This window comes from Budorcas taxicolor, chromosome 5 (genome assembly GCF_023091745.1).
Source record: "Budorcas taxicolor isolate Tak-1 chromosome 5, Takin1.1, whole genome shotgun sequence".
Taxonomy (NCBI): Eukaryota; Metazoa; Chordata; class Mammalia; order Artiodactyla; family Bovidae; genus Budorcas; species Budorcas taxicolor.
This window is the reverse complement of record NC_068914.1, coordinates 20,982,942-21,008,306: the sequence shown is the minus strand read 5'-3', so window position 1 is coordinate 21,008,306 and position 25,365 is coordinate 20,982,942. Positions and strand designations below refer to the sequence as shown.

Here is a 25,365-nt window from a genome sequence, read left to right as displayed (position 1 = left end):
GGACTTTGATCACCATATTGCTGCTTTATTTGAGGGAGAAAATAAAATATACAAGGACTCGATTAACAACATTCACCGGTCTCAGTAAAACCGCAGCTATTCTCCATGTTGATTTACACTAGAATCCCCTGGAGAGCTTTAAAAACCAGTGCTGCTTGGGTCTCACCCCCCAGAGATTTGTTGTGATTGGTCGGGCATAGGAATTTTTAAACCACCTTGGGTGATTTTAATCTGCAACCAGCTTGATGTTTACTGCCCTTGAAGGCCCCAGCTTAACAAGACTTACTCAAGATCATCAACTGCTTACTGCGTAGTTGACATAATTCTCAGATACTCTACTCTTGTACTAACTGTTCTGAGTGGAAGGGTACATTGACTTGTTTCCTAATACCCAGGTAACAACACAAAGCAGCTAAGGTCAAGGAATATTTAACTATTCTGTTAATACTTATCTAACCAGAGAGCCTTTCTTCCCCCATCATTGCACCATGTAGCATGTGGAACTCCCACAAACAGTGATTGAACCCATGTCCCCTACAGTGAAAGCTGGAGTCTTAATCACTGGACCACCAGGGAAGTCCTCAAAGAGCCGTTTTTAAATTGAGATTTTCAGTAAACTGAGTTCTCACTATGTTAGAGCTTAATTCCTTTCTATCTTTCTACTAAATTACTTAACTCCTTGCAAAATATCTCATCTTTTCGGTCCAGAAAAGAATTTCTAAATCTCTGACGTATAGGTAAGGTTAAAAATATACAGTTAGAATCTTTTATGCTAAATGTAGTATCAGCCATGTTCAGTCACATAAAACTCATCTAATTTCATTGCCTTCCACATTTGGTGCTAACTAAATGAAAATCCAGTGGCTACAATGGATGAGTTTTCTTTTTCTTTTTGGTCCAGGGATAGAATCTGTGTCCCCTGCACTGGAAGTCTTAACCACTGAACCACCAGGGAAGTGCCACCTACTCCTGTTTTTGGTTTGTTTTTTTTTAATTGGCTTAGGTCTTCTTTTGCAGAGAAGGCAATAGCACCCCACTCCAGTACTCTTGCCTGGAAAATCCTATGGACGGAGGAGCCTGGTGAGCTGCAGTCCATGGGGTCGCTAAGAGTCAGATACGACTGAGCAACTTCACTTTCACTTTTCACTTTCATGGATTGGAGAAGAAAATGGCAACCCACTCCAGTGTTCTTGCCTGGAGAATCCCAGGGACGGGGGAGCCTGGTGGGCTGCCGTATATGGGGTCGCACAGAGTCGGACACGACTGAAGTGACTTAGCAGCAGCAGCAGCAGTTCTTCTTTACGTAAATCTTAATTTCCTAGACATGCGCATCCATCCAGATATAAGCAGTCTTATCATATAATTTGGTTAAAATCAACTTGCAGACATGAACATTGTTAATACCATTTGACAGAGAACACAACCCAGGAAAGTAAACAAATAAGTGGGTCTGATTTTTTTCTTCTCTTTTTTTTTTTTAAGTAAAACTTGGTTCTACAAGCATCGAGGATTTCAGGCACTGTACTTCAAAGCAAAATACTACTTACATTTTCTAGGAGGCAAACAGCAGCCGGATTCCCACGAAATGCTTTTGTTGTGAATGCATCTGCTATGAAAATAGGGAGCTTCATTTTCTTTGTAAGCTGTTTCTGCAAACTCTCAAAACTGTTGGTAGACTGCTTTCCTTCTTATTGCTGCAAAAAAATCAAAAAGTTAATGTTTTACTTCATGCAAAGAAACAACTAACATTTCCCAAGTACAAAGTCAAGTAATTATTCTAATACACCTGCATTTAAAGGTAAGTAATTCTTTGATTTATTTTAAGCCTCTAGATTGTATTTGCTTTAAAATACTGGATGAATAGAATATTTTCTTTTCATAGTGTACACATACTTAACATAGTTATATTCTTAGAGTAGCCAAAACTAGCATAAGCTATGTGTTAATGAAGTATGCAAAACTTCCAAAGAGTATATATGTTGCTGACAGTTAACCAATGAATATTACTGCCCTTTTAAAATGATGCATTTTTTCTAATAAAAAAATGCCCATCATAAGAAACTTGGAAAATCAAAAAATGAATCATAACCATGCAAATCAGCAATAACTTTTTTTGGACTTAACATAGTCAAAGGAACCTCATGTTTTAATTTTGTGTTATTTTATAAATCTGCAATTGGAGACTTTTTAGAGCTCATGATATAGATTTGTTAAAATTAAGCTTTTTATTATAAGAATAATACTTTCTCTTTACTGGAAACCTATAAAATATAGAAAAATGGTGTCAGGGGGTGTGAAGAATCTTCTGTATCTTCATGCTGTGGAGATAAACTGTTTACATTCTGGGTATTTCCTTTGCTTTTACTAGAAAGCATGGATTTTGTCATAGGTAGGAAAGAATTCCTCTCTCTCAAAGTTACAGAACTTTTAAAAAACTCAGCAAACTATGGGGTGTTTTGCTTAAATATAAAATAAATTAACCCATCCTAACATGTATCTCTTGTTCTCAAGGAGATGAGGATAAACAATGGCTAGGCAGCTCCCAGGTCTACAGAGTTGTTTTCTTTTTCTTTTCTTTTTGTTTATTATACAAGGGTTTTGCTTAACTTTCTTGCCAGATTGCCTACTTTTTTCTGCCCTTTTTTTTAGGTATAATTGATATATTACTTTCAGGTTTACAACATAACTAACCAATATTCGTATATATTAGGAATTGACCTACCACAAAAAGTCTAGTTAATCTATCACCAAACATAGTTACAAAATGGTTTTGTGTTTTTTTTTTTTTCTCTCCAGTGTGGTGGAAGTTTGAAAATCTACTCTCTTAGCAACTTTCAAATATTCAATTCATTATTATTAACTATGGTCACAGTGCTGCACATGAGATTCCAAGAACTAATTTATTTTATAACTACAAGTTTGTGCCTTTGGAGCCCTTTCAAGAAACTTGGGTAAGTCTGCACTTTTTGACCTCCAAGCAATAATAGTATTAATATTTAAGATACAGTTTTTAATCATAATTTTTAGCAAGGAATTCTAGCCAGTGAGGAGACCAATGTAAAAATTATAAACTATAAAATACAAAAGGAAAAGCTATATATAAAAAATGCTTAGGAACACAAGGGGAGAGCAATAACTCTGCCCAGGAGACAATCAGAGGGACCTCCAGAGATGAGCTCCCAGAGCTGTCATCCAGAGATGACATTTAAGTCAGTCCAAACACACACACACACACACACACACACAAATATCCAGCGGTTCCATAAGGTGGGAACAGGCATTTTGGGTAGAGTGCATAGATTAATCCCAGGGCAAGCAATTTGATATAGAAATAGATATGCGAGAGGAAAGGAGATTGCAGAAATAAGGCTATCAAGATCTGCTGGAGTCAATGTTCATGAAGGAACAGATATATGTAGACTTATAGCTAATTAATATGGTTGTACAGCAGAAACCAACACAAGATTGTAAAGCAATTATCCTCCAATTAAACTTCTTAAAAAATTTTTTTAAATAGATAACCTACAAGGACCTACTGTACAGCACAGAGAACACTGCTCAATATTCCATAATACAGGCTTCCGTGGTGGTCCAGTGGTTAGGAATCTGCCTTGCAAAGCAGAGGATGCCGATTTGATCCCTGGTCTGGGAAGATCCCACATGCCAAGGTGCAACTAATAAGCCCATGGGCCACAGCTACTGAGTCAACACACACTGCCACTACTGAAGCCTGCACACTCTAGAGCCCATGCTCCACAAGAGAAGCCACCACAATGAGAAGCCATCACACGGCAGCTAGAGAGTAGCCCCCACTCTCCGTAACTAGAGAAAGCACTTGTACAGCAAGGAAGACCCAGCTCAGCCACAAATAAATAGATAAATAAAATCATTCTGTAATAACCTAAATGGGAAAACAATTTGAAAAAGAATAAATATATGTACATGTATAACTGAATCACTGTGCCATACACTTGAAACTAACACAACATTGTTAATCAATTATGCTCCAATATAAAATCTTTTTAAATGTTAAAAAAAAAAATAAAAAAGAAATCCAAAATTCAGTTCAACAGCTACTATGTGGCAGGCCAACTCCAAAGCTAGGTACCAGGGAGAGGAGAGAGTCTCATGAATGAGCCATGTGCCTCCACTCTGAAAGTCTAATCTAGAGTTTGTTTTTGAAGATGTCTCTCTTTTTTTTCCTCTCTCTCCTTAAAATTAATTTTGGTTTCATTTCTATAAGAAAAAAGAAGACTTATTTGATGGGAATTGTGTTGGATCTGTGGATTACCTTGAGTTGTCAAATCGTTTTGAAGATATTCTTTTAATCCAAGAACATAAGTGTATGACTGTTAAGTTGCTTCAGTCATGTCCAACTCTTTGCAATCCCATGGACTGTAGCCCACCAGGCTCTGCTTCTCCAGGCAAGAACACTGGAGTAGACTGCCATGCCCTCCTGCAAGGGATATTCCCCACTCGGGATCAAATCTGAGTCTCTCAGGTCTTCTGCATTGGCAGGCAGGTTCTTCACCACTAGTGCCATGCCGGAAGCCCCAAGAAGGTGGATATATCTTTCCAAAAGAAGAAAAGAAAAGGGCAGGCTTAACTTCCTCCTGAACTGCTGAGAGAAAATTTGAGGCAGGTAAAGTTTAAGCAACTTGCCTTTCTTAACCCAGTAAACGGGCTTGCACAAATTTTGGCATCCTGGTCAATCTAATGGCTGGTCCTGAGCTGCAGCTTTCATGCAGAGCTCTGTGCACTATCCAGCAGGGTGTTTTTCAAATGAGCCAAAGAATTTATCCTTCTCTAATTTCACTTACATTCCATTAGGATCCCCAGTATGGCTTTATATGCTCCTTAATAATGGCAAGCAAATAAGCTGTTTAAATAGAAATCAAATACTCCCAGAGGATACCTCATAAATCTAAATTCATATTTCTAAACTATTCATATCTGTTTTAAAACTTTTTAGTTTTTAATAATCAATTTAGTGTATGAATAGAACCTTTTTTATAAACAATAAAATAATACAGAAAAAAAAATCCCATTTGACAATCCCCTGTCTCACTATATGGACTTCCCTGGTGGCTCAGATGGTAAAGCATCTGCCTATAATGCTTGGAGACCCAGGTTCAATCCCTGGGTCGGGAAGATCTCCTGCAGAAGGAAATGGCAACCCACTCCAGTATTCTTGCCTGGAAAATCCCATGGATGGAGGAGCCTGGTAGGGCTACTGTCCATGGAGTCGCAAAGAGTCGGACACAACTGAGCGACTTCACTTTCTCTTTGTCTCACTATATTCCCTGCAGTTCCATCAGGTTCGTTCCTGAGGACACAGTAGACATCTTTCTGAATTCTAACCTTGGTTCCATTTATCATGTGAATGTAGGGAAATCATAAACCTCCCTTGTTCAAATAGTTTAGTCATTAAACCTGCCCATGCGTGTGCCTGGGAATGATGCTTATCTGTCCCTCTATAATAGTCATAGCTTGTTTACAGTCTCCTGTGCTACAGACAACAGAAAGTTGACTCCTGTATTCTGTAGCTGTTAATATAAAAGAACCCGCTTGGCTTTTGCTTATGACTGCTGCCTCAAAACAATGCTGCTGCTGCTGCTAAGTCACCCAGTCGTGTCCGACTCTGTGTGACCCCACAGACAGCAGCCCACCAGGCTCCGCCGTCCCTGGGATTCTCCAGGCAAGAACACTGGAGTGGGTTGCCATTTCCTTCTCCAATGCAGGAAAGTGAAAAGTGAGAGTGAAGTCGCTCAGCCGTGTCCGACTGTTAGCGACCCCATGGACTGCAGCCTACCAGGCTCCTCCGTCCATGGGATTTTCCAGGCAAGGGTACTGGAGTGGGTTGCCATTGCCTTCTCCGAAACACAATGCTACTCACTAATAAATGCCAACTTAGTCCTTTAAAAATGTAAATACTTAGTAACAGAACGCTGACTGGCATTCAAAGTGTACATGAATACTATGCACCTTACTTGTTGGAAAAAAGAAAATAACTATAAAAAGGAAGTCAAATTATAAAATGTTTTAAATAAAAATTTGGAGGAAATTCTATTTTTAAATTAGTTTCATGGCACTCAACTACTTTGTGTTTAAGTTTTACTCATGTTTCCTGGACTTAATAGAAGCTCTGAAACACTGCCTTTGTTAAAAACATTTTTAGACAAATTCTGATTTCCTCAACTACATTTATGTTCAAACACCTACAGTTTTGGAAACTTTTCACTTTTCTGTTGAAGCTTACAGTTCTTATCATCATGACCTACCATTTATCAACCAAATTATTGCCCCTCCCCACTTCCTCTTCCCACTGGTAACTACCTCTTAGTTTGTTTTCTAGATCTGGGAGTCCAATAGCAGTAAACAGCATGTCCTTTTCAAGTGCACATGGAGCATTTTCCAGAATAGATCATATGTTAGGCCATAAAACAAGTCTCAATAAATATAAAGGCTTAGAATCATACAAAGTGTGTCCTTCAATCACAATGGAATAAGATTCCATTTCACTAACAAGAGGAAATGGAAATTTGCGGAATGTGGAAGTTAAATAACATTCCCCAATAATAAAAGGAACTGGGTTCCCTAGAGAAATGGTCACTTCTAGGGCAAAGGTAAAGAAAATACCAGATAAGCCTTCAGGACCTTCTAATAGAAGAAAGTAAGACAGTCTCAAAAAAATAAAAAGAATAAGGGGGCTTCCCTGGCAATCCAGTGGGGGTTGGGACACTGTACTTTCACTGCAGGGAGAATGGGTTTGATCCCGAGTCAAAGAACTAGGATCCCACAAGTCAGCAAATAAATAAATAGAATAGAGGTATGTCAAAGGGATACAGGAACCAACCTGAAAGTGCTCCCAGTGGCCTAAGAAAGAACAATTTGAACAACAAAATACGTTGTATAGATTATAACCCAAAGTATAAAATTAGTATCTGTGGGTCTATACTGACATATATATAAAGATGAAAGAATGAATGAAAGGAAAACTTACAGAATTATTTTTAACTCAAGTTCTTATTTATTTTTGGCTACATTGGGTCTTTGTTGCTGGTCTTGGGCTTTGTCTAGCTGTGACAAGTAGGGGCTACTCTTCATTGCAATGTGTGGGCATCTCATGATGCCGGCTTCTCGTTTTGGAGAATGGACTGTTAAGTCTGCACGTTCAGTAGCTGCAGCACACAGACTTAGTTGCCCTGTGGCATTTGGGATCTTAGTTCCCTGACCAGGGATTGAACCCATGTCCCCTGTACTGCAAGGCAGATTTTTAACTATTAGGCCACCAGGGAAGTCCCTAGAATAATTTCAAATAATTTATCTAGCTACTCTCCCTTCCAGGGGATGGAGCTTAAATACCCCTTGAGTGTGAGCTGCACTCAGTGACTTTTTCCCAAAAGAGTAGAGCATAAGAGGATAAAAAGTAACTTCACAGTGGAGATATCTGGCAAGTACTGCCTCAGGCAGGTTTGATTAAGGGTAACACCATCAGTGATAAGTCAGGTTGATAGCATCTACCTTGGATATGATGTGATGAAAATGACACTTTACTTCAGTGGTCTTCCTCCTGAGAACCCATTACTCCTATTTAATCATAGCAAAAACATTAGCGATATCCCAGTTGAAGAGTATTCCTCAAAGGAACAGAGAATGCTAAGGAGAATGATGACTAATTAATGTAGTATCCAGGATGGGATCCTGGAACAGAAGGATGCTAGGGAAAAACTAGTGAACCCCATATAAAGTGTGTAGTTAATAATAATGAACCTAGGTAGGTTCATTAGTTGTAACAAACACATCATAGTAAATGCAAGATGTTAATAATAGAGGCAACTCAGTGAGGGATACACAGGAACTCTCCATACGATCTGCTTTAAATTAATTAATTAGGTTGTGCCAGTCTTAGTTGGGCATGCAGGATCTTTAGTTACAGCATGTGAACTCTTAGTTGCAGTATGTGGGATCTGGTACCCTGACCAGGGATTGAACCTGGACCCCATGCATTAGGAGCAGAGTCGGCCATTTTTTGTAGACTGAAACATATACTGAAATGCTAGGATTTTACTAACGCCCTCAAATCAATTTCTACTTTATTAATAGCAATCGCATCTGCCTGTGTTGGAAAACAGCAGTATTTACACGTGAGTGAGTGAAAGTCACTCAGTCATGTCCGACTCTTTGCGACACCATGAACTATACAGTCCATGGAATTCTCTAGGCCAGAATAGTGGAGTGGGTAGCCTTTCCTTTCTCCAGGGGATCTACCCAACCCGGGAATTGAACCCAGGTCTCCTACACTGCAGGTAGATTCTTTACCAGCTGAGCCACCAGGGAAGCCCATTTACATGTGAAATATCAGTCTGTCTACAGATGACTCTTGGTACTCATCTGATTTTACAGATTTCCCTGGAATAATTTTTGCCCCTCCCTTCCATGCAACACAGTGCTTAGAACATTGTACTTTCCAAAATTTTTCTACTAAATTCACTATTGAAATAAGTTTTATGGGAAGGACCACATTAATGACATAACAGACAAGAAACAGGACAGAACTGGAATTATTTCAACTACTAATCTCTATATAACAACTCATTTTAGACACTAAGAAACTAAGATTCAGGGGACTTCCTTGGCAGTCCAGTGATTAAGACTCCAAACTCCCAATGTAGGGTGCATTTTTTGTTTTTTCACTTAATCACTCAGTCGTGTCTGACCTTCTGTGACTCCATGAACAGCAGCCAACCAGGCTCCTCTCTTCATCGGATTCTCTAGGCAAGAAAGAATACTGGAGTGGGTTGCCATTTCCTTCTCAGGGATGGGTTCAATCCCTGGTCAAGAAACTGCGATCCTGCAGGTCATATCTTGATGTGGCCACAAACAGCAACAAAAACTGAGTTTCCGGAAAGTTAACTGCCTCAGAATCAAACAGCTGTAGGTAAGTGTGAAATCTTAGGGTTAGAACCTAGGCCGATCTGACTCCCTGGTTATGAAGACAATTCTAATTTTGTCATTGATTTTTTTTGTAAAGTTTGGAGCATTACTTTATCTTCTGATTCTTCTATTTATTGGTTCAACAAATAATAACTTTGCTAGACTGTGGTGAAAATTAGTTAAAGTGCCTTCACCCCCAATATAACCATTGTTATTTGTACACTAACAGGCATATATATTGATATGTATATAATGAAAACATGTATTTTAACTATGACTCAGAAGTTTAAAATCATGTGAGGAAAGGGAGGGAATGGTCTGATATCTGTATTGTGTTCTCTAAGTTATCAGTATGCTTATGGAATATTAAAAGCAATATAATAATTTGATTTAAATTCCTTAAGTAGCTATCTTTTGTGGCTGTTTTCCCTGTTCTTCCCAGCAATCCACTGGAACAGAAATAATATTCAACATTTTTAAATTATTTTCAAAAAGTAGAGAAAGTGTGCTAGACACTTTTTTCCAATTTGTTTACTTAGTGTATGATTATTCAAATTGGATGAGACCTCTTGGTTTCCCTAATCCCAGAATAAACACTAAGGTGATTTGAAGAAACAAACAAACAAACAAAATATCAAGAATGTAAACTGTAATTAAGCTTTGTCTTGAGAAATAATTTTGAATTGCTATGGAGAAGATCACTGCTTTCTAAAGACAGTATATTAATATATGATATAAATCAAAGAATAAGCATTTCACAAAACCTTAGTACGACAGATGTAGTGCTCAGAAAGCATTTAGAAACACTCCTAGAAACTTATGTGTGGGTTTGTTGTTTTTATTTGCTTTTCCTATAGACAAAGATTATAATCCCGTTTTTACGTTATTTCAGAACGTGATAGGGGTATGTGAACAACTATTTTAGCCAATTTTTAGTTAATGTGCTTTCCCTCCCCCAGAGGAGTGCAATCTCTTCAATTTCTTTCTTCTTTTTTCAAGCTCTGCATGGAATTTTCCTGTTCTCTTCCTGGTGGTGTAGTCATGATCACATGTCTGTGTCTTGTTTTCCTCTGGGAGCTGTGGGTACTTCTATTTCCTTCTCCTTTTTCATCTTTTCTCTCATTTTGGCCTCTAACAAGATCCTCTCCAGGGTCCCTCTGATTTCGATATAATAGAAAAGCACTGAAATGATGGAAAGGAAGACAAAGAGGGAAAAAACAAAATCAAATACACCCCAATGCAGCTGGGAGTTCTTAGTTCTAACCATCTCTATGGAAACAATTCCACAGAGACTGATCTGGAAACAATTCTGTAGGGACCACTAAAGCAGTGGTGAGCCAATTTCACCAAGCCTTAAAGGACTCAACTTGCAGACAGGAATAGTTGATAGACACTTTTTCTTTTGAGAAAAGCACTGAGTTTTAAAGAATCCACCTGCCAACACAGGAGATGCAAGAACCCAGGTTCAATCTCTGGGTCAGGAAAATCCTCTGGAGTAGGAAATGGCAATCTACTCCAGTCTTCTTGCCTGGAAAATTCCATGGACAGAGAAGCCTGGCAGGCTACAGTCCATGGAGTCCCAAAGTGTTGGACACGAATGAGCAACTGAGCAGGCACAAAATAGGAAGCCAAATAAAAATTAAGTTTATCCCTATATAATGTATTTTTTAAAAACTCAAAACGTCCTACTTGCTATAATAAAAAAAAAGGCAAAAGGAATGTATCTGCTAATTTCAAGTCCTTCCTAAGCATTCATGTTGGCCAACAGGAGAGTGCCCAATACAAAGAAATTGTGGCCAAAAAAAACCCCAAAGAAAACACTGCAGTTTGGTGATGAAAAGTCATTAGAACGATTTTAGGATTTTGACCCATAGCCATAAAAAATATGTGGAGAGAATGCCAAACTCAGTCAGGCGGTAAACAAATTGAATTCAGGCAAGGGGTAAAAGGGATTACAGAATTCCATTTACCAAATCAGGTTGAAAGTCAGAAAGGATAATGATATAATTTGAATCCAGGGAAGAATTCCATCTGAAGAAGGACCTTGGAGTCTTTACTAATACAGGAATCATTAGGAAAAAAGAGAAAAGAAACCTCCCCCACCTCCAGTCAGTGATACCAAGTTTCAGGCCAGTTCAAAAGTCTCCAGCCAATAAACTGTTAACTGCAGGTCTCCAGAGATGATGGAGCGTTATTTAGGGGAACTGACTTCAATTTGCCTAAACCTATTTTGTTCCCTTAATACATCCCCAGGTAGGTCCATAGTGCTTTTAAGATCCTAGTCCCTGGGGTAAAACCATTTGGGTTTCAATCCTGGTTTCTGTCACTAGGTGTGATCTTGGGTTATCTTTTTAAATTTCTCCAGAATTTAGGCATATCATCTGTAAAATGGGGATATTATTTTTAGGGTTATAAAGAGTCAGTGAATTGAGCACAGCACCTCGCTCAAGCAAGCTCTCAATAATCGTGAGCTATCGTTATTACACTATCCGTTTTGCTTTTCTCTCTCTTATAATGAAGACCACCTTTTCCCTTCTCCATTTCTCTTGAGGGTTATTTTGAGGGAGTCTCACAAAAGGCAGTAGGACATTATGACCTAGCCAATTCTTACTACCCACTTGTCTTAAGCAGGTTTGGGGATGTATTATAGCCACGAAATGGAAGTTTCCATTGTATGACGGTAACTGACGACCTTTCTCCACACTACAGACTGCATACCTCAAGGAGGAGAAATTATTCTAGTTTGTCTACTGCTAATACTCCTTGCGCCCGATCACCCCACCCTCGACGGGCTAGGGTCTGTAAAGTCTCTGACTGAATATTTAAGGCCTAAAACCTAGTTTTATCCACATTCCCAACCTACTGGAACATCCGCTTTACTCACACTCATTTCCGTCTCTCCCCCGCATTTGATATACGTTCCTTGTTTGCAAGTTAACTTTCACTGATCTCGTTCTTTCGTTTGTTCAACTTGCGCTGATCTCGGTACTAGGACTGCCCTCCACTCTTCTTACAGAAATTCAGCTTTTTTTTTTTTTTTCTCCTAAAAGCCGTCACTAGGAACCTTAGTGGTATGAGACCCAGCACAACCAAAAATTACTAGTTGTCACTTGTACAGGCGTTTTTCAAGAATGCAAAGCACTAGTTGGAAAACAACTCAAAGTCGGGCGACGCAAGCGGTAGATGGGTAACTGAAATTATAAAGTGGGAGAGATTAAAACCAAGAGAAAATGCAAAGGAGAGAAGGAAACAAGGAGATTGTCAGTAACACAACCCGCCCCTAAAGAGGCACACTTTAGGGCGGCTGCGCCGTGAGCGCCAAGGCCAGGGCAAGAGGCCCAGCCCAAATCAGGGCCTGGTGGTCGCTTTCGTATCTTTCCAGCGGAGAAGCCCTACTCTTTTTACTGCATAACGCAAACATGGTGGACAAGAAAAGCCCTCCCCACTTTTGGCAGCCGAACCACGTGGGGCCCCTTCCACGCAGGTGACGCTGGGTAAGGGCGGGGCCTCTACAGAACTTGTTCTCTGATGCTCTCAGAGAACTTTTCCACACCCGGACACCACGGGTTCCTACAATACGCACGGATAGGCCTATTACTGCCACTTCACATCCTCCTCGAGAGAGAGCAGAAGGGTTTGCTCCGAGAACTTGATGGCTATATAGTAAGCAGGAAAGGTGGAGTTCGCGGCCCCTTTCTCTGACTTGACTAACCCCGTCTTCTCTCCACCTCTCACCCAACTAGTCATCCGACCGCGTAACGCGCAAGCGCACTTCTTGCCGCCGGCCCCAAGGAGAGACCGACTCTCCTGTCTCGCGAGAGTCTCGCGAGCGCGGAACCGGTCGGTTTTCCTTGCTCTCGCTCCACCCACTTCTCCTCGCTCGCTCTCTCCCATCCCCCCAAGCCAGTACCTCTGCTGCGCAGCTCCCTTAGCGGTTGCCACCGCTGGAGACGGTTGGAAGAACCGTTGTGGGAGCTCTACCCGAGGCGGGCGACTTCTACTTCCTCACAGCCAGGCCCCGCGAGCACCGGAGTCGGCGCTACTGTCGCCCGACAGGGTATCTGAAGTAAAAGGGGGTAGGTTGGGCTGGTAGTTTGGAGAGCGGAGTCGGGAGAAGGACGGAAGAGCGACTGGGAGGGGGTGGGGCGGCGGAGTGGGGGAAGTGTGGAGGTCGCCACTTGGAGGCAGCCAGGCTGCGCCTCCCAGGCGATCTCCCACTTCCAGCAAGGCGGCCTGTCGGAAGGAGGATTAACTCAGGCGGAATTCAGTGGATGAAGCCGAGCCCCGAAGTGGGGGTCATCCAGCATTTCCCCTCCATTCCCTGCTGGTTTGGCTTCCGCCATTTTGGGTACGGCAGCGCGGCGCCCTCGGCTTCCCGCCCTTCTCCTCTTTCTGCTTTTTGCTCCTCAGCTTCCGAAAACTGATTTGGGAGGCCGGGGGTGGTTAAAGCTTCGCGGAAGGGATAAGGGTGGGAAGGAAGCGAGCAGGGAAAGGCTGGGCACTTGGGTGTGGGGAGGATCTGGGCCGTCGGGCGCGCTCCCGATGGAAATGGCGCCGGCTGGGCCTGGCCTCCCACCGAGGCCGCCCTTCCTCCGCAGTCTCGGCTGGGCTACCTGGGCCGGCGGGACTGCGAGTGACTTCTGACGCAGATTCCCAAGATGAGAGAGGCTGGAGCTGGGGGAGGCAACCCAATGGCGACGAAGGCGCTCAACTCCTAAATCCAGGACAAAGGAGGCAAACGGCCTCCTTTGTAATTCCGCCGCCCGGTGGCGAAGGTTTTTAAGCCAAGCTTGGCTGCCGGGCTAGGAAGTGGCGTACTCTCCCTAGCTCTTCGGTCTCTAGGGCAGCTAGATAAACGAAAAGTCTCCGGGGCGGAATAAAGGACGCTTAGCCGGCCCTTATATTCCACATTTGGAACTTCGAAAAGAGTACGTACTCATTTTCCAAAGGGTTCCCCCCCCTTCCCATGCTTATCTTAAACTTATTGAAAGACTGTGGGTAATTGTTTTGTAAGCAGAAAAGCGAGTGATTTATCAAATAGGAATTTGAAATGGGCTTATTTCAAATAGATGAACAATGAAAAGAGGCATTCTGAACCTTTGAGCGGGGATGGGATGGTGTAATGGTTTTGTGTAGTTTGGCAAATACTGGGTTAGAATTAAGTAAGAGTTTTATTTGGGGGAAACAGTTATTAAACCACCACCAGTGATGGCAAAACTGTGTATAGGAATTATTAAGTCTCCAAGGGTTGTATTTTGTGTAAAGATTGTAAGGCCATGGAAACAAAATACTTAAAAACACAGGGTTTATTTTCTTTTGGTAGCTAAGCCTGTTTTTTATTTGGTGTGTAGCACTGTAGTAACATTTTGACCAAGAAAATAAGCCTGCTCTACAGAAAGACAAACAGCAAGTTCAGTCATGTGATGTTGCGATGGTTTTAGTCCTTAGAACGTTGGAGAATTGTCTGTAATTTTCATTGAAGCCGTACAAAAGGTATAGGCATGGGTATTTCTACAGCTTTTAAATAACTACAGTTCCTATTGCTGAAGATTTTCTGTGCTTGTGGACTTTGAAAAGACAGCCCAGTTTCCTATAAATTATCAATAGTATGTGATGTAACAGCTTCCCTGATTGAATTACCCTGGAAACATTTTTTCTTTCCCGCTTTTTCATCTGCATGGTAATTTGGAAATCCACCTAATTGCCTTAATATTTTTAATAACTGTTCTTCTGGTGTTCTTATTTTGGTAAACAAGTGACTGAACTGCATTGGCTGGTAAAATTGTTCTAGAAAACCCAATCATTTTAGAGGCTTCACTTCCTTTAGGTAGTAGTGGTGTCTCTTATTTGTTTTTAAAATTAAGAAGCAAGCACAATGAAAGCGGAATGATGTAAAATTTCCGTGTTAAGTATTTTATCATTTCTTGACCAAATTTTGAGGTTCCTTCTCATTTTTTAGTAGCAGTTGGGCTACCGTTTAGAAAGTTACTAATGCATCAAGTGCTTATTTTGTGTATTGTATTTATGAAGATGGTATATGCCTCTGTGTTATAAAGAAATTTTGTCTCTTGCCTTTGTTAGTTGCTTTCTTAACCGCTTTGGGATACAGTTCACATACCATAAGTTTCCCCCACTTAAAGTCATGCAACATCTGGCATGTGACTGGCATCCTTCGAGTAGCATAATGTTTAGGAAATTATATTTTAAATCTCACATAGAACTGACCAAGATTATCCTAGTATTCCAGCATCTGGTATTCTAACACTAGGAATTCTTTAAAAAAAATTAGCCCCTGGACATTAGCCATTAGACACTATTGCAAAGAAAGGTTGAGATGGATTATCCTGAATAATTAGTAAATGTTTATTTAGGTAGTTTCAGAGACAGCTTTATTAATGTATAAGAACAGATGCTCTTAATGAGTTTAGAATCTGTCTTGGTTTTGTTTTCTAAATAGAATTCTTGGTTCAAAACTTTTGAGGAGATAATAGTGAGGCTTTATTTTGGGTACTCTTCATACACCTGGGATGAAGAGTTGGCCTATAAAATAGTTCGTCTTCCGAATCTGTTTAACTTACCCCGATTTAAATTGTATTGACAGTTTGGTATTTTTTTTAATAGACTTTGTTTTATATAGGTCTCATTGGTACAGGCTGATCCAAAAATCAAACCTAGTTTCCTTGCCAGTGTTTCTTGCAAAGTACTAATAAGATTTACAGTAAAGATAAGTCGGTTTCCCTCTTTGGGAGGGAAGGTATTTGTTCATGAAACAGGACCTTTACATTGTGGGGGGGAAATGTTCTAAATGATAGAAAGCCACCACTTTTAAGGTCTTTTCACAACAAATTAGATTGATTTTGCCAAGGTCTTAAGTTTTTCATTTGGAGGTTAACAAATGGAGGCTTAGATCCTTTGCATTTTTTCCACTTCTATTGGCTAAATTCCCCTTTATATTATATAAAACGGGTATGTCTTGGGTTGTTGCTTTGTCCCCCCCCCCTTAAGAAAATGATCAAGATCTCCAAAATGTCTCCTTTGCCCAAAGCCTACTTTCAGGGGGACTAATTGTCTAGCTGATTATGTATCCAAGTAAACCTTTCCAGAGACCCTCCTCCTCCCCCCCCCCCCCCCCCCCCCCCCGACAACTCCTGAAGATGCTTGAAAATTTAAGCCTCTGTTGACTTTGAAAAAAAACTTATAGTTATGTCCTTATTTCCTTTCAGGATAGGTTCCTATCCTGTAAGGTTCAGTTATTTTGTTTGTAGCTTATTTCATCAGTTTTACAAGGCCCCTTAGAATCCAGTAACAGTGGCCACCATTGAATGATTACATTCAGTGTTGCAGACTAAGCTTGGATTCTTGCGAGTCCAGTGAGGTGTAAGTACCACAGCTACATTTTACAGTTGAATGCAGAGGTTAAGTAGTTTGCTTATTAATAAATTAGGTAGCAGTGAGTGACAGACTAGGTATTCAAACCAAGAGTTTCCTTTGTCTTAAAAGTTCTTCCCAGTTATTTTCGTGCTTAAGAGTTAGCTGTAATGTCAGATAAAAATCTTGAACATCTGTGTCTAGACTGGCACTTAGGATAGCGTTGAAAAAAGGCAGAGTTGGACTAAGCACACACATGCAAAGCAAACAAGTACAAAGGTGATTCATATACAGAGGAATTTGCTGAATAGCCACATCTGGATAATTTCTACATTAGCTTATTTTAAATGCATGGGTTCTAGGGAGAAATTTTTCCTCTTTGCAGATGCTACCCCAAACAGTTGGGCTAATAATTAGATCGTGTGAAATTAAGTATTAATGAATACTGCTTATATGAAATATCCTCAAGCTTAAAGGAATCAAGTGAACAAATTGTTTTGTTTACAGGGGAGGAGGTGGTGAGGGAAAGGTTTGAAATATTCAGGTGAGTAGGATTCCTACAGCTGCATAGAGAAATTTATAAGATCTGGTAAGTTTCTGCAGCTGAAGGACTTCTGCATTAACCTCTTTAAAGTGTTTGGGAATTGTTAAAAGAAAGGGTGATTGTCTCAGGATGGAAATTTGGTGGATGAGTTCTTTTGAGGGGGGAAGGAGGGCTTCTTGTACCCTTTTTAATAACTTTGAATGTGATTTCGTTAATTTAAGGAAAAAAACTAAAAGTAGTGAGTGAACTGGTTTTTAATATACTATCTTCAATAATTGCCAAACAGGTGGCTTTAAAAAGCCATTTTTGGGTGCCCTTTTATCTTAGTTTTAAAACTCAGCCTAATTAAGACAGTAATAAGTTAGACTTTAGTACCATTTTTGCAACATCAAAAGGAGTACTCACTGTACTTCTGACTTAGGCTCTTACTGTGAATGGCTGGTGGTACTGTATACAACTTTTGAGGGGTTTTTTGGTGTTTTTTTTTTTTTTTTTTTTGAAGAATTTGTGTATTTCAAGTGAATAATAAAATTTGGAATATGTGAAGGAACATTTGAGACATGAGGAAAAGACTAGAGTTGACATTAAGATGGACAGGGTAAAAAAGTTGAGTGTGAAGATTGATGGTAGAATTATGACGTTTTCTTAAAATTATAACATTTTAATACTTAGAAATGCAAGATTGGGGGAAGGTTTTACTGCCATTACCCAGTCTTGTCTGCCCTGTAATAGAAAGGTATTGTACCATTGTATAACCATATGTTACATTTGCTGTTGTGTACCACTGAGAGTTGGTTCTTCAGTACCTCTGGCAAGAGTGTATTTTGATTGACTGCTTTGTGTGCTTGTTTATTTTTTATAGCATTTAAATCAAACGGTATTGAGATGGATTGGGTTATGAAACATAATGGTCCAAATGACGCTAGTGATGGGACAGTACGACTTCGTGGACTGCCATTTGGTTGCAGCAAAGAGGAAATAGTTCAGTTCTTTCAAGGTACCTCTAGTATTAGTCAAAGTTTAGTAGTATCTTAATTGTATATTTCTATTACTCAGTTTTTAATTTGTAAAACCCATTTGTTTGGGGGACTTTTTGATTTGAGTGTATCTGGGTTAATGTATTAAGTTATGAAATGTGCTCCAGTTAATATTCAATACAGAATGTGTAAAAATATGTAAAACCTAACTAATGTGCAGTGAACATAATTGAGAGTAATTATGTATGATGAAATGAATCATGAATTAACATATGGAGCATAGTTAAATTTGATTTTTTTTCCATGTAATATTAGGAGGCCTTTTTTGAGTGTGTGTGTAATTTTAAAAGACATTGGTCGCAAAAAAAAAAAAAAATCCAGTAATATTTGAAAAGATCTTCCTTTGTATTATGGGGTGATGGGGAAACTAAGCTTTTTTTTGTTTTGTTTTGTTTAGACTTGTTTTAAATATTTGATTCAGATGGGAATGTTTCAGCCTTTAACACTGTTCCCCTTGATGGGGTTATTTGTCCTTGGGTTAAAGGGTTGGAAATCGTGCCAAATGGGATAACATTGACGATGGACTACCAGGGGAGAAGCACAGGGGAGGCCTTCGTGCAGTTTGCTTCAAAGGAGATAGCAGAAAATGCTCTGGGGAAACACAAGGAAAGAATAGGGCACAGGTGGGGATGGAGAGTTTGGGATGGTGTTAAATTTTTATTTTTGGGGGTTGTGGGTCACTATTGCTTAATGGGGGGGTAACAGTAACATTTTTCTGGGGTAGTTTAAAAGAATTGATAATTATCTAAATTTAACTTGGAAACTACAGATTTGGGTGGGGAATTAATGCTAATAGTTTGCTTAAATTAAAATTAGATTGTTTCCATTTTTCTGTAGGATGATGTTGATAAATGTTTTTGTATAATCAACTATTTTCTCTAAACATCTATTATATACTGAATAAAACAAACTTAAAGTTGTATTTTGTGAATTGTTTTCAAATGACTTAATTTGTCTTTTAAAACTTAAATATTAATTATTTAAGTTTGTAGGTGTAAAAGAATGTTAACTTTTGGTGTATTTAGGCAATTTTAATTGGGTTATATCTAGATGTAGAAAAACTTACTGCATTTTGCCCAGTATTTTATTTACTCTAATACATTTATGCTGAAACCTGTACCTTAAACCATTTTCAAATAGGTATATTGAGATCTTCAGAAGTAGCAGGAGTGAAATCAAAGGATTTTATGATCCACCAAGAAGATTGCTGGGCCAGCGACCAGGACCATATGATAGACCAATAGGAGGAAGAGGGGGTTATTATGGAGCTGGGCGTGGAAGTATGTATGACAGAATGCGACGAGGAGGTGATGGATATGATGGTGGTATGTGTATCTAATGAACAAAGGTTCTGTTGTCATTTTCTTAATGTTTCTGACACTTTGTCAAGAAATACAGAAATGGCAGTAATTTCAGTACCTACTAGGTTTAATAAATCTATTCATACAAATGTGGATTCCCATGGGCAGCTATGGGACTTGATTGATGTGTGTATTGGCACCTAGTTTACCTACACAAAAATTTTTAAGAGATTACCACGTTTTGACCTTTTCTGTTTCGCATCAGGATAAAAATTTTTTTATGTCTAAATGTGTGCTTTTCATACAAGTGTTAACTGCTTTTCTAATATGCACTAAAATGGGTGTTGCAAACTTGTAACAGTAAGTTAACCAGAGTGCTGTCAGAAGATACATTTTTATAAACTAGATTATAAAATTTTAATCTCTTGAAAGCTTATTCATGTATTTTTCCTTAAATTACACAGGTTATGGAGGTTTTGATGACTATGGTGGCTATAATAATTACGGCTATGGAAATGATGGCTTTGATGACAGAATGAGAGATGGAAGAGGTAAAATATTAAAGATGGTGATTTTTAGGTGAATTTTAGTATTTGCTTTACATGCACTTAGTATAGGTGACTTGTATACAAAAGTCAACTTGGGCATATTTCAGTGTATTCCTACATAGGGCTTTATATAGATATATACTTACAGAAAAATTTCTGTATGATATTTAGAAAAACTAAGTGTTACGATTACTTGAGGTGTCAGTGAAAAGTGTATAAATAGGGAAAGGTGTGTATAGGAAAGAAACAACCTTTGGAAATTTTATTTTCTAGGTATGGGAGGACATGGTTATGGTGGAGCTGGTGATGCAAGTTCGGGTTTTCATGGTGGTCATTTTGTACATATGAGAGGACTGCCTTTTCGTGCAACTGAAAATGATATTGCTAATGTGAGTAATTTTAGTAATTAGTGGTTTTATATATAATCATAGTGTCTAATTTGAGTATTATATGTAGCAAGTCAGTAAGTTTGAGTGGTTTGGTTTTCCCAGACTGATACAGAAATGAGGAACTGAAAATAATGGCTACTATTACTGATTTGAAACTGCTTCATTACAAATTGGTTAGAAAATAAGCAAATTTCAGCCCTTGGGGCCAAGTCAATCACTCATTCATTATTTGTTGAGACCCCAATGGCCTACAAAGCTGAGGGTATTTATCATCTAGCCCTTAAAGAAACATTTTGCCATTGATTTTACTGGAAGCCAACTGGACTAATTTTCAGGTGCTTTGAGGGGTCACTTAAATCTGATTAACTTGCAGTTAGAATTAAATTATATATTTTGGGACCTATGCATATACAGTTGGTAGGTTTATCAAACTCTGTTGTTCTGATTCATAATACCCAATTTCTCTGCATGTCAGTCTCTCGGGTCACTTATTTCAAACAATTTTGAAATAACTTTCTTGGAAGAGAAGCTTGCTTTTCTTTTCTCTCTGAGTATAGTCAGCCGCCTTCCCTTAGGGTGTAAACTCTTCTCTAGCTTAAAATACTTAACCAATATGCATGGTAATTGTCTTTCAGTAGTCTAAATAGAAAAGTAAAAGAAGTGTTTTCTTTAGTTCTTCTCACCACTAAATCCAATCCGAGTGCATATTGATATTGGAGCTGATGGCAGAGCAACAGGAGAAGCAGATGTAGAGTTTGTGACACATGAAGATGCGGTAGCTGCCATGTCTAAAGATAAGAATAACATGCGTAAGTGGTATAACTCTCTGATTTGTGATTCCTCAAATGTAAGGGGTTCTAGGAGCTTAGTGATCTGGCACCTGAAACCATGTGGGTGCTAGTAAGTTTAGACTTGGCTTTCTGAGGGGCTTTCTATTGAAGAGTATAACTCAGGCTCTTTATACTTCACAGATTATTAGAGCTTAAGTTACTACACAGGAAAAATGTTTGTTGCACTTACCTAAGTTTTTATGCCGTTTAGAAATTAATACTATTTCTCAACCTATACATTGATAACTTTGGGTGAGTTATTTCTCCATGTCATCAAATCTGTTTTTAAGCCATTAAATTTAATCACCACTAGTGATTCCCAAATCTGACCATACATCAATCACTTGATACTTAATAAAAATAAGTTGCCCTGGACACTACCCTCAAGGTGCTAATTCAGTTCTATGATGGGCCTGGAATACATATATATCAAGGGTTTTTTTTTTTTTTTTTTTTTATGGGCACACTGGGTCTTTGTTGCTGTGCAAGGGCTCTTAGCTGTGGCAAGCAGGGGCTACTCTCTAGTTGCAGTGTGTGGGCTTCTTATGGTGGCATCTCTTGTTGCAAAGCACAGGCGCTCGGGTGCTTGGGCCTCGGTAGTTGTAGCTCTTGAGTGCAGGCTTAGTAGTTGTGGCACATGGGCTTAGTTCTGCAGCATGTGGGTGGAATCTTCCCAAACCAGGGATTGAAACTGTGGCCCCTGCATTGGCAGGCAGATTCTTAACCACTGAACCACCAGGGAAGTTCTGGAATTATTTTTAAGATGTATACCAGCAGGTTCTAAAATAATGAATTAGCCCTTTTATAGATAAGGAAACTGAAGCATAAAACACTTGCAACTAGTTCAAGCTTCAACAGTTTAAACAAACCTTAGATTTTAGTTATATCGTCACTCCACTAGGAATTTGCAAGCATTCTTTTTCACATTAATGTTAGCTAGTCAGCCTTTTCGCACTTATTTATAAATTTTATTCAACATTCCTTTTTCTCCTATTACTCAAAAGAACATCGATACATTGAACTTTTCTTGAATTCAACGCCTGGAGGCGGCTCTGGAATGGGAGGTTCTGGAATGGGAGGCTACGGCAGAGATGGAATGGGTATGTAAAGCTTTTTAAATATTAAGCTGAGTTAGACACTTAGCAAGTCAATCTCAAACTTTTTTTTTTTTTTTTTTTAAAGATAATCAGGGAGGCTATGGCTCTGTTGGAAGAATGGGAATGGGGAACAATTACAGTGGAGGATATGGTACTCCTGATGGCTTGGGTGGTTATGGTGAGTGTCTTTTACTCTGGTTCAGTTTGAGTCCCCATATGTTGTACAGTTTAAAGTTCATATATTGTTCCTTTTTTAAAATTGAAGTATAGTTGACTTACAATATTGTCTATATTTTTAATAATTTATGCATTTGTATCCTCTACTAAACGGTTCTTAATGTCTTTTTTCCCTAAGGCCGTGGTGGTGGAGGCAGTGGCGGTTATTATGGGCAAGGTGGCATGAGTGGAGGTGGATGGCGTGGGATGTACTAAAAGCATAACCACACACATAAAAGTCCTGACAACAGCATCTGGTCTACTAGACTTTCTTACAGAATTACTTTCTTTTGTATTTTAAGAACTTTATAATGACTGAAGGAATGTGTTTTCAAAATATTATTTGGTAAAGCAACAGATTGTGATGGGAAAATCTGTTTTCTGTAGGTTTTATTTGTTGCATACTTTGACTTAAAAAAATAAATTTTTATATTCAAACCACTGATGTTGATACTTTTTATATACTAGTTACTCCTGAGGATGTGCTGCTTTCATAAGATTTGGGTTGATGCATTTTACTGTTAGCTTTAAAGAAGTAGTTTAGTGTAATCTTGCATAAACTACAAGTCTTAATAAGCAGACATCTGGAATAGAGCTTGGAGAATAATTAGTGTTACTCTTTAATTTCTCCTGGACAACACTGTAAATATAAAACCTAAAGATGAGTTTAGGTGACTTCAGGAGTATAAATTCAGCTAATTCTATATTTTCAGACATTTATCTGGCATAGCTCTGAAACGTTAGAAATCCAGGAGGTATCTGGACTTAAATGTATATTCATAACTCTGTTACCTGCAGATGAAACTGTTGGAAGTTTAGATTCTAGCTCTAGACTTTAGAAGAAATAAATCCCCTCAGCACTTGACTGAAGTACCAAAAAAATGTTTCCCAAAAGTGATAGTTGTAAGTTCTTAAAATGTCTTAGACTAGGTTAAGGTTCTCGGTGACATGAGATTCACAAGTACAAAGGTATTTACCGTGGAGTATAATTCTCACAGGTGTATTCAGTTTCCAGCCAAATAGTTAAAAGCATATGGCTTTTTAAATAACTGTATATAGATGACTACTTTTTAAAATGTAAGACACAAGTCTGTGTCTTGAGAGTCTTGAGATTGGATTTTGCATCTAATTTGTTTCGAGTTTTAGAGCCATTGTATTTAATAATTTTATGTAGCAAGGAAAAAAGGTGCTTTACTTTTAATCCCTTTGATCAATATGGCTTTTCTTCCGAATTGGCTAATGGATCAAAATGAAACCTGTCAATGTGAATTCAGTTATTGAACTTGTTACTTGTTTTTGCTAGAAATGTTATTAATGTAATAAATGTCAGTGTGGGAGATGAGTATGGCGTCTGTCCTAGAATGCTTTGTGTCAGTTAATGATTAGAAATCAAATTGGTAGAAGGTACTATATCTAATTGAATATTAGACAAAGTGACGAATGATTTCTGCCATTCTTAAGGTAGCTTGGTAGCATAAGTGGAACCTATCAACTGGAGCAATGATTCATCTTACTGCCTGTACTTACTCCCTTAATTACTAGGCTCACACCACTTTTCTAAAACAGGCTTAATTCTTCAGGTGTTTTATTTGTTATATAAAATTCACATTTTAGAGAAGTGTGAATATGAGAATTTCAATCACAATTCCTTGGCACCATGGTAGCATTAGGTTACTACTAGATGAGGGAACAGTACACAAAGCGCACAAAATACAAAGTTCTGTTACATGAAATCCAAAATTAGATGATGGTTTCTAGATACAAGTCAAACAAAATGGAGCAAGTTTCAGTATTTTCTTAGAAAAAGCCTGCCTACAAAAGGCCCAAATCAATGGCAATAACATGAGTGGTGAAGAAATTAAATTGGGACTAAAAATCACGGTTTGTTGAATGAAACCAAGGTTGGTATTTAAGAGAATCACATTTTAAAGTTTAAGCACAATAATAAAAAACAGCACTTGAAATTTTTCATTTTTGCTTATTCTCGTCATAAAAATGTTAACCCATCCCATCAGTACAAAACAGTTCAGAGAATATAATTTCATGTTTCAAATACTCCTATCAGAGCATTAAAGACCACCTATAAATCTGTATGTCCATTCTGATTGAAGACAAAAAACTGGATTATGAAAAAATCTGAAAGTAAAATAGTGGTTTCATACTTTGACAACTTAGAAAATTAATTTTAAACCTCAACAGAAGTATGTACTCAGGATAATAATGATCCTGTAGAATAAGCAATGCTATCTGAGTAGGGAGGGAGTAGCCATGATTTATTTACTAGTGCTTCTAGGAGTAATGTGGATACCAATAATGGCATGTTTAAAAGGTATAGACTCAAAAGTGCATGACTTAAGACTTAAAAAAGTAGAACCCCAAGTGGTGATGCTGTGGAAACAGTTAATTATACAAGGGTAGTTTTAAAGATTAAATTATTGGTATGCTATAAACTATTAACAGGGATTAGTGTTTACTGACTTTATGCTTGAAATAGTTCAAGTATGTATGTAATGGCAGGGTTCTAGGCCCTGGCCTGGAGGTGCTAATAAATGGTATTTTACTTTACTGTAGTAGACTGCCACAGTGTAATGCTTCCTAAAAGTTACTGGACTGGAAAGGTAATAGAGAACTTTTTTACTCAAACCTGTCATAATCAAAGGCAAAGTTTAACTATTTTGGATTTCTCCTTAAAAGCTTAAGGGAAAATCAGGAGCCTATAATCCTGGCTATTACATTTTTTTCTAGGAAAGTTTATGTTTTGACTTTTTTTTGGCCATGTCCATGTGGTATGCCGGATCTTAATCCAGGGATCCAACCTGTGCCCCCCTTGCAGTGCAAGTGTGGACTCTTTACTAGACTGCCAGAGCAGTTCCTATGTTTTGACTTTAAAAGTGTGAGCCCCCCTAAGAAATGGATATAACTTCAAAATATTTGGAGACAATACCTCTCAGTCAGAAAGTTCAGCAAAATACCACATTGACTACAGAGAAGGAAGGCATTTTCTAATGCAAAATGGGCAGAGGAGGGGAAGCAAATAAATACACTTGACACTTTACCAAGCTAATGAAAAACCTGTTGAAATATTAATACTTCTAAAA

General features: G+C 38.6%; 2 protein-coding genes across 6 annotated transcripts in view; one reads left to right on the top strand and one right to left on the bottom strand.

The window, feature by feature from the left end:
- Positions 1–12,664, bottom strand: part of PBLD (phenazine biosynthesis like protein domain containing) — a 34,207-nt gene extending 21,543 nt beyond the window's left edge. The window contains exons 1-3 of the mRNA XM_052641320.1: positions 12,521–12,664; positions 8,721–8,774; positions 1,548–1,694 (exon numbers count right to left, since the gene is read on the bottom strand). Coding sequence (XP_052497280.1) covers positions 1,548–1,631 — 84 coding nt within the window. The 5' untranslated portion in view covers positions 1,632–1,694; positions 8,721–8,774; positions 12,521–12,664. The remainder of the gene's footprint in view (positions 1–1,547; positions 1,695–8,720; positions 8,775–12,520) is intronic.
- A 155-nt stretch (positions 12,665–12,819) lies between these two features.
- HNRNPH3 (heterogeneous nuclear ribonucleoprotein H3) lies at positions 12,820–23,599 on the top strand. Of its 5 annotated transcripts, none has more exons than XM_052641314.1 (10): positions 12,820–13,013; positions 17,712–17,846; positions 18,371–18,509; positions 19,027–19,211; positions 19,652–19,738; positions 20,009–20,124; positions 20,798–20,933; positions 21,959–22,054; positions 22,137–22,229; positions 22,407–23,599. In XM_052641314.1, exons 2-10 carry the CDS (start codon positions 17,735–17,737, stop codon positions 22,481–22,483), a joined length of 1,041 nt encoding a protein of 346 aa, XP_052497274.1. In that variant the 5' UTR covers positions 12,820–13,013; positions 17,712–17,734; the 3' UTR covers positions 22,484–23,599. The 5 variants fall into 5 exon arrangements, with proteins under 5 accessions (XP_052497274.1, XP_052497276.1, XP_052497279.1 ...); XM_052641316.1 differs by having other exon boundaries at positions 12,864–12,994; XM_052641319.1 differs by lacking the exon at positions 12,820–13,013 and adding an exon at positions 13,140–13,285 and having other exon boundaries at positions 19,027–19,166.
- Positions 23,600–25,365: the final 1,766 nt, after the last annotated feature.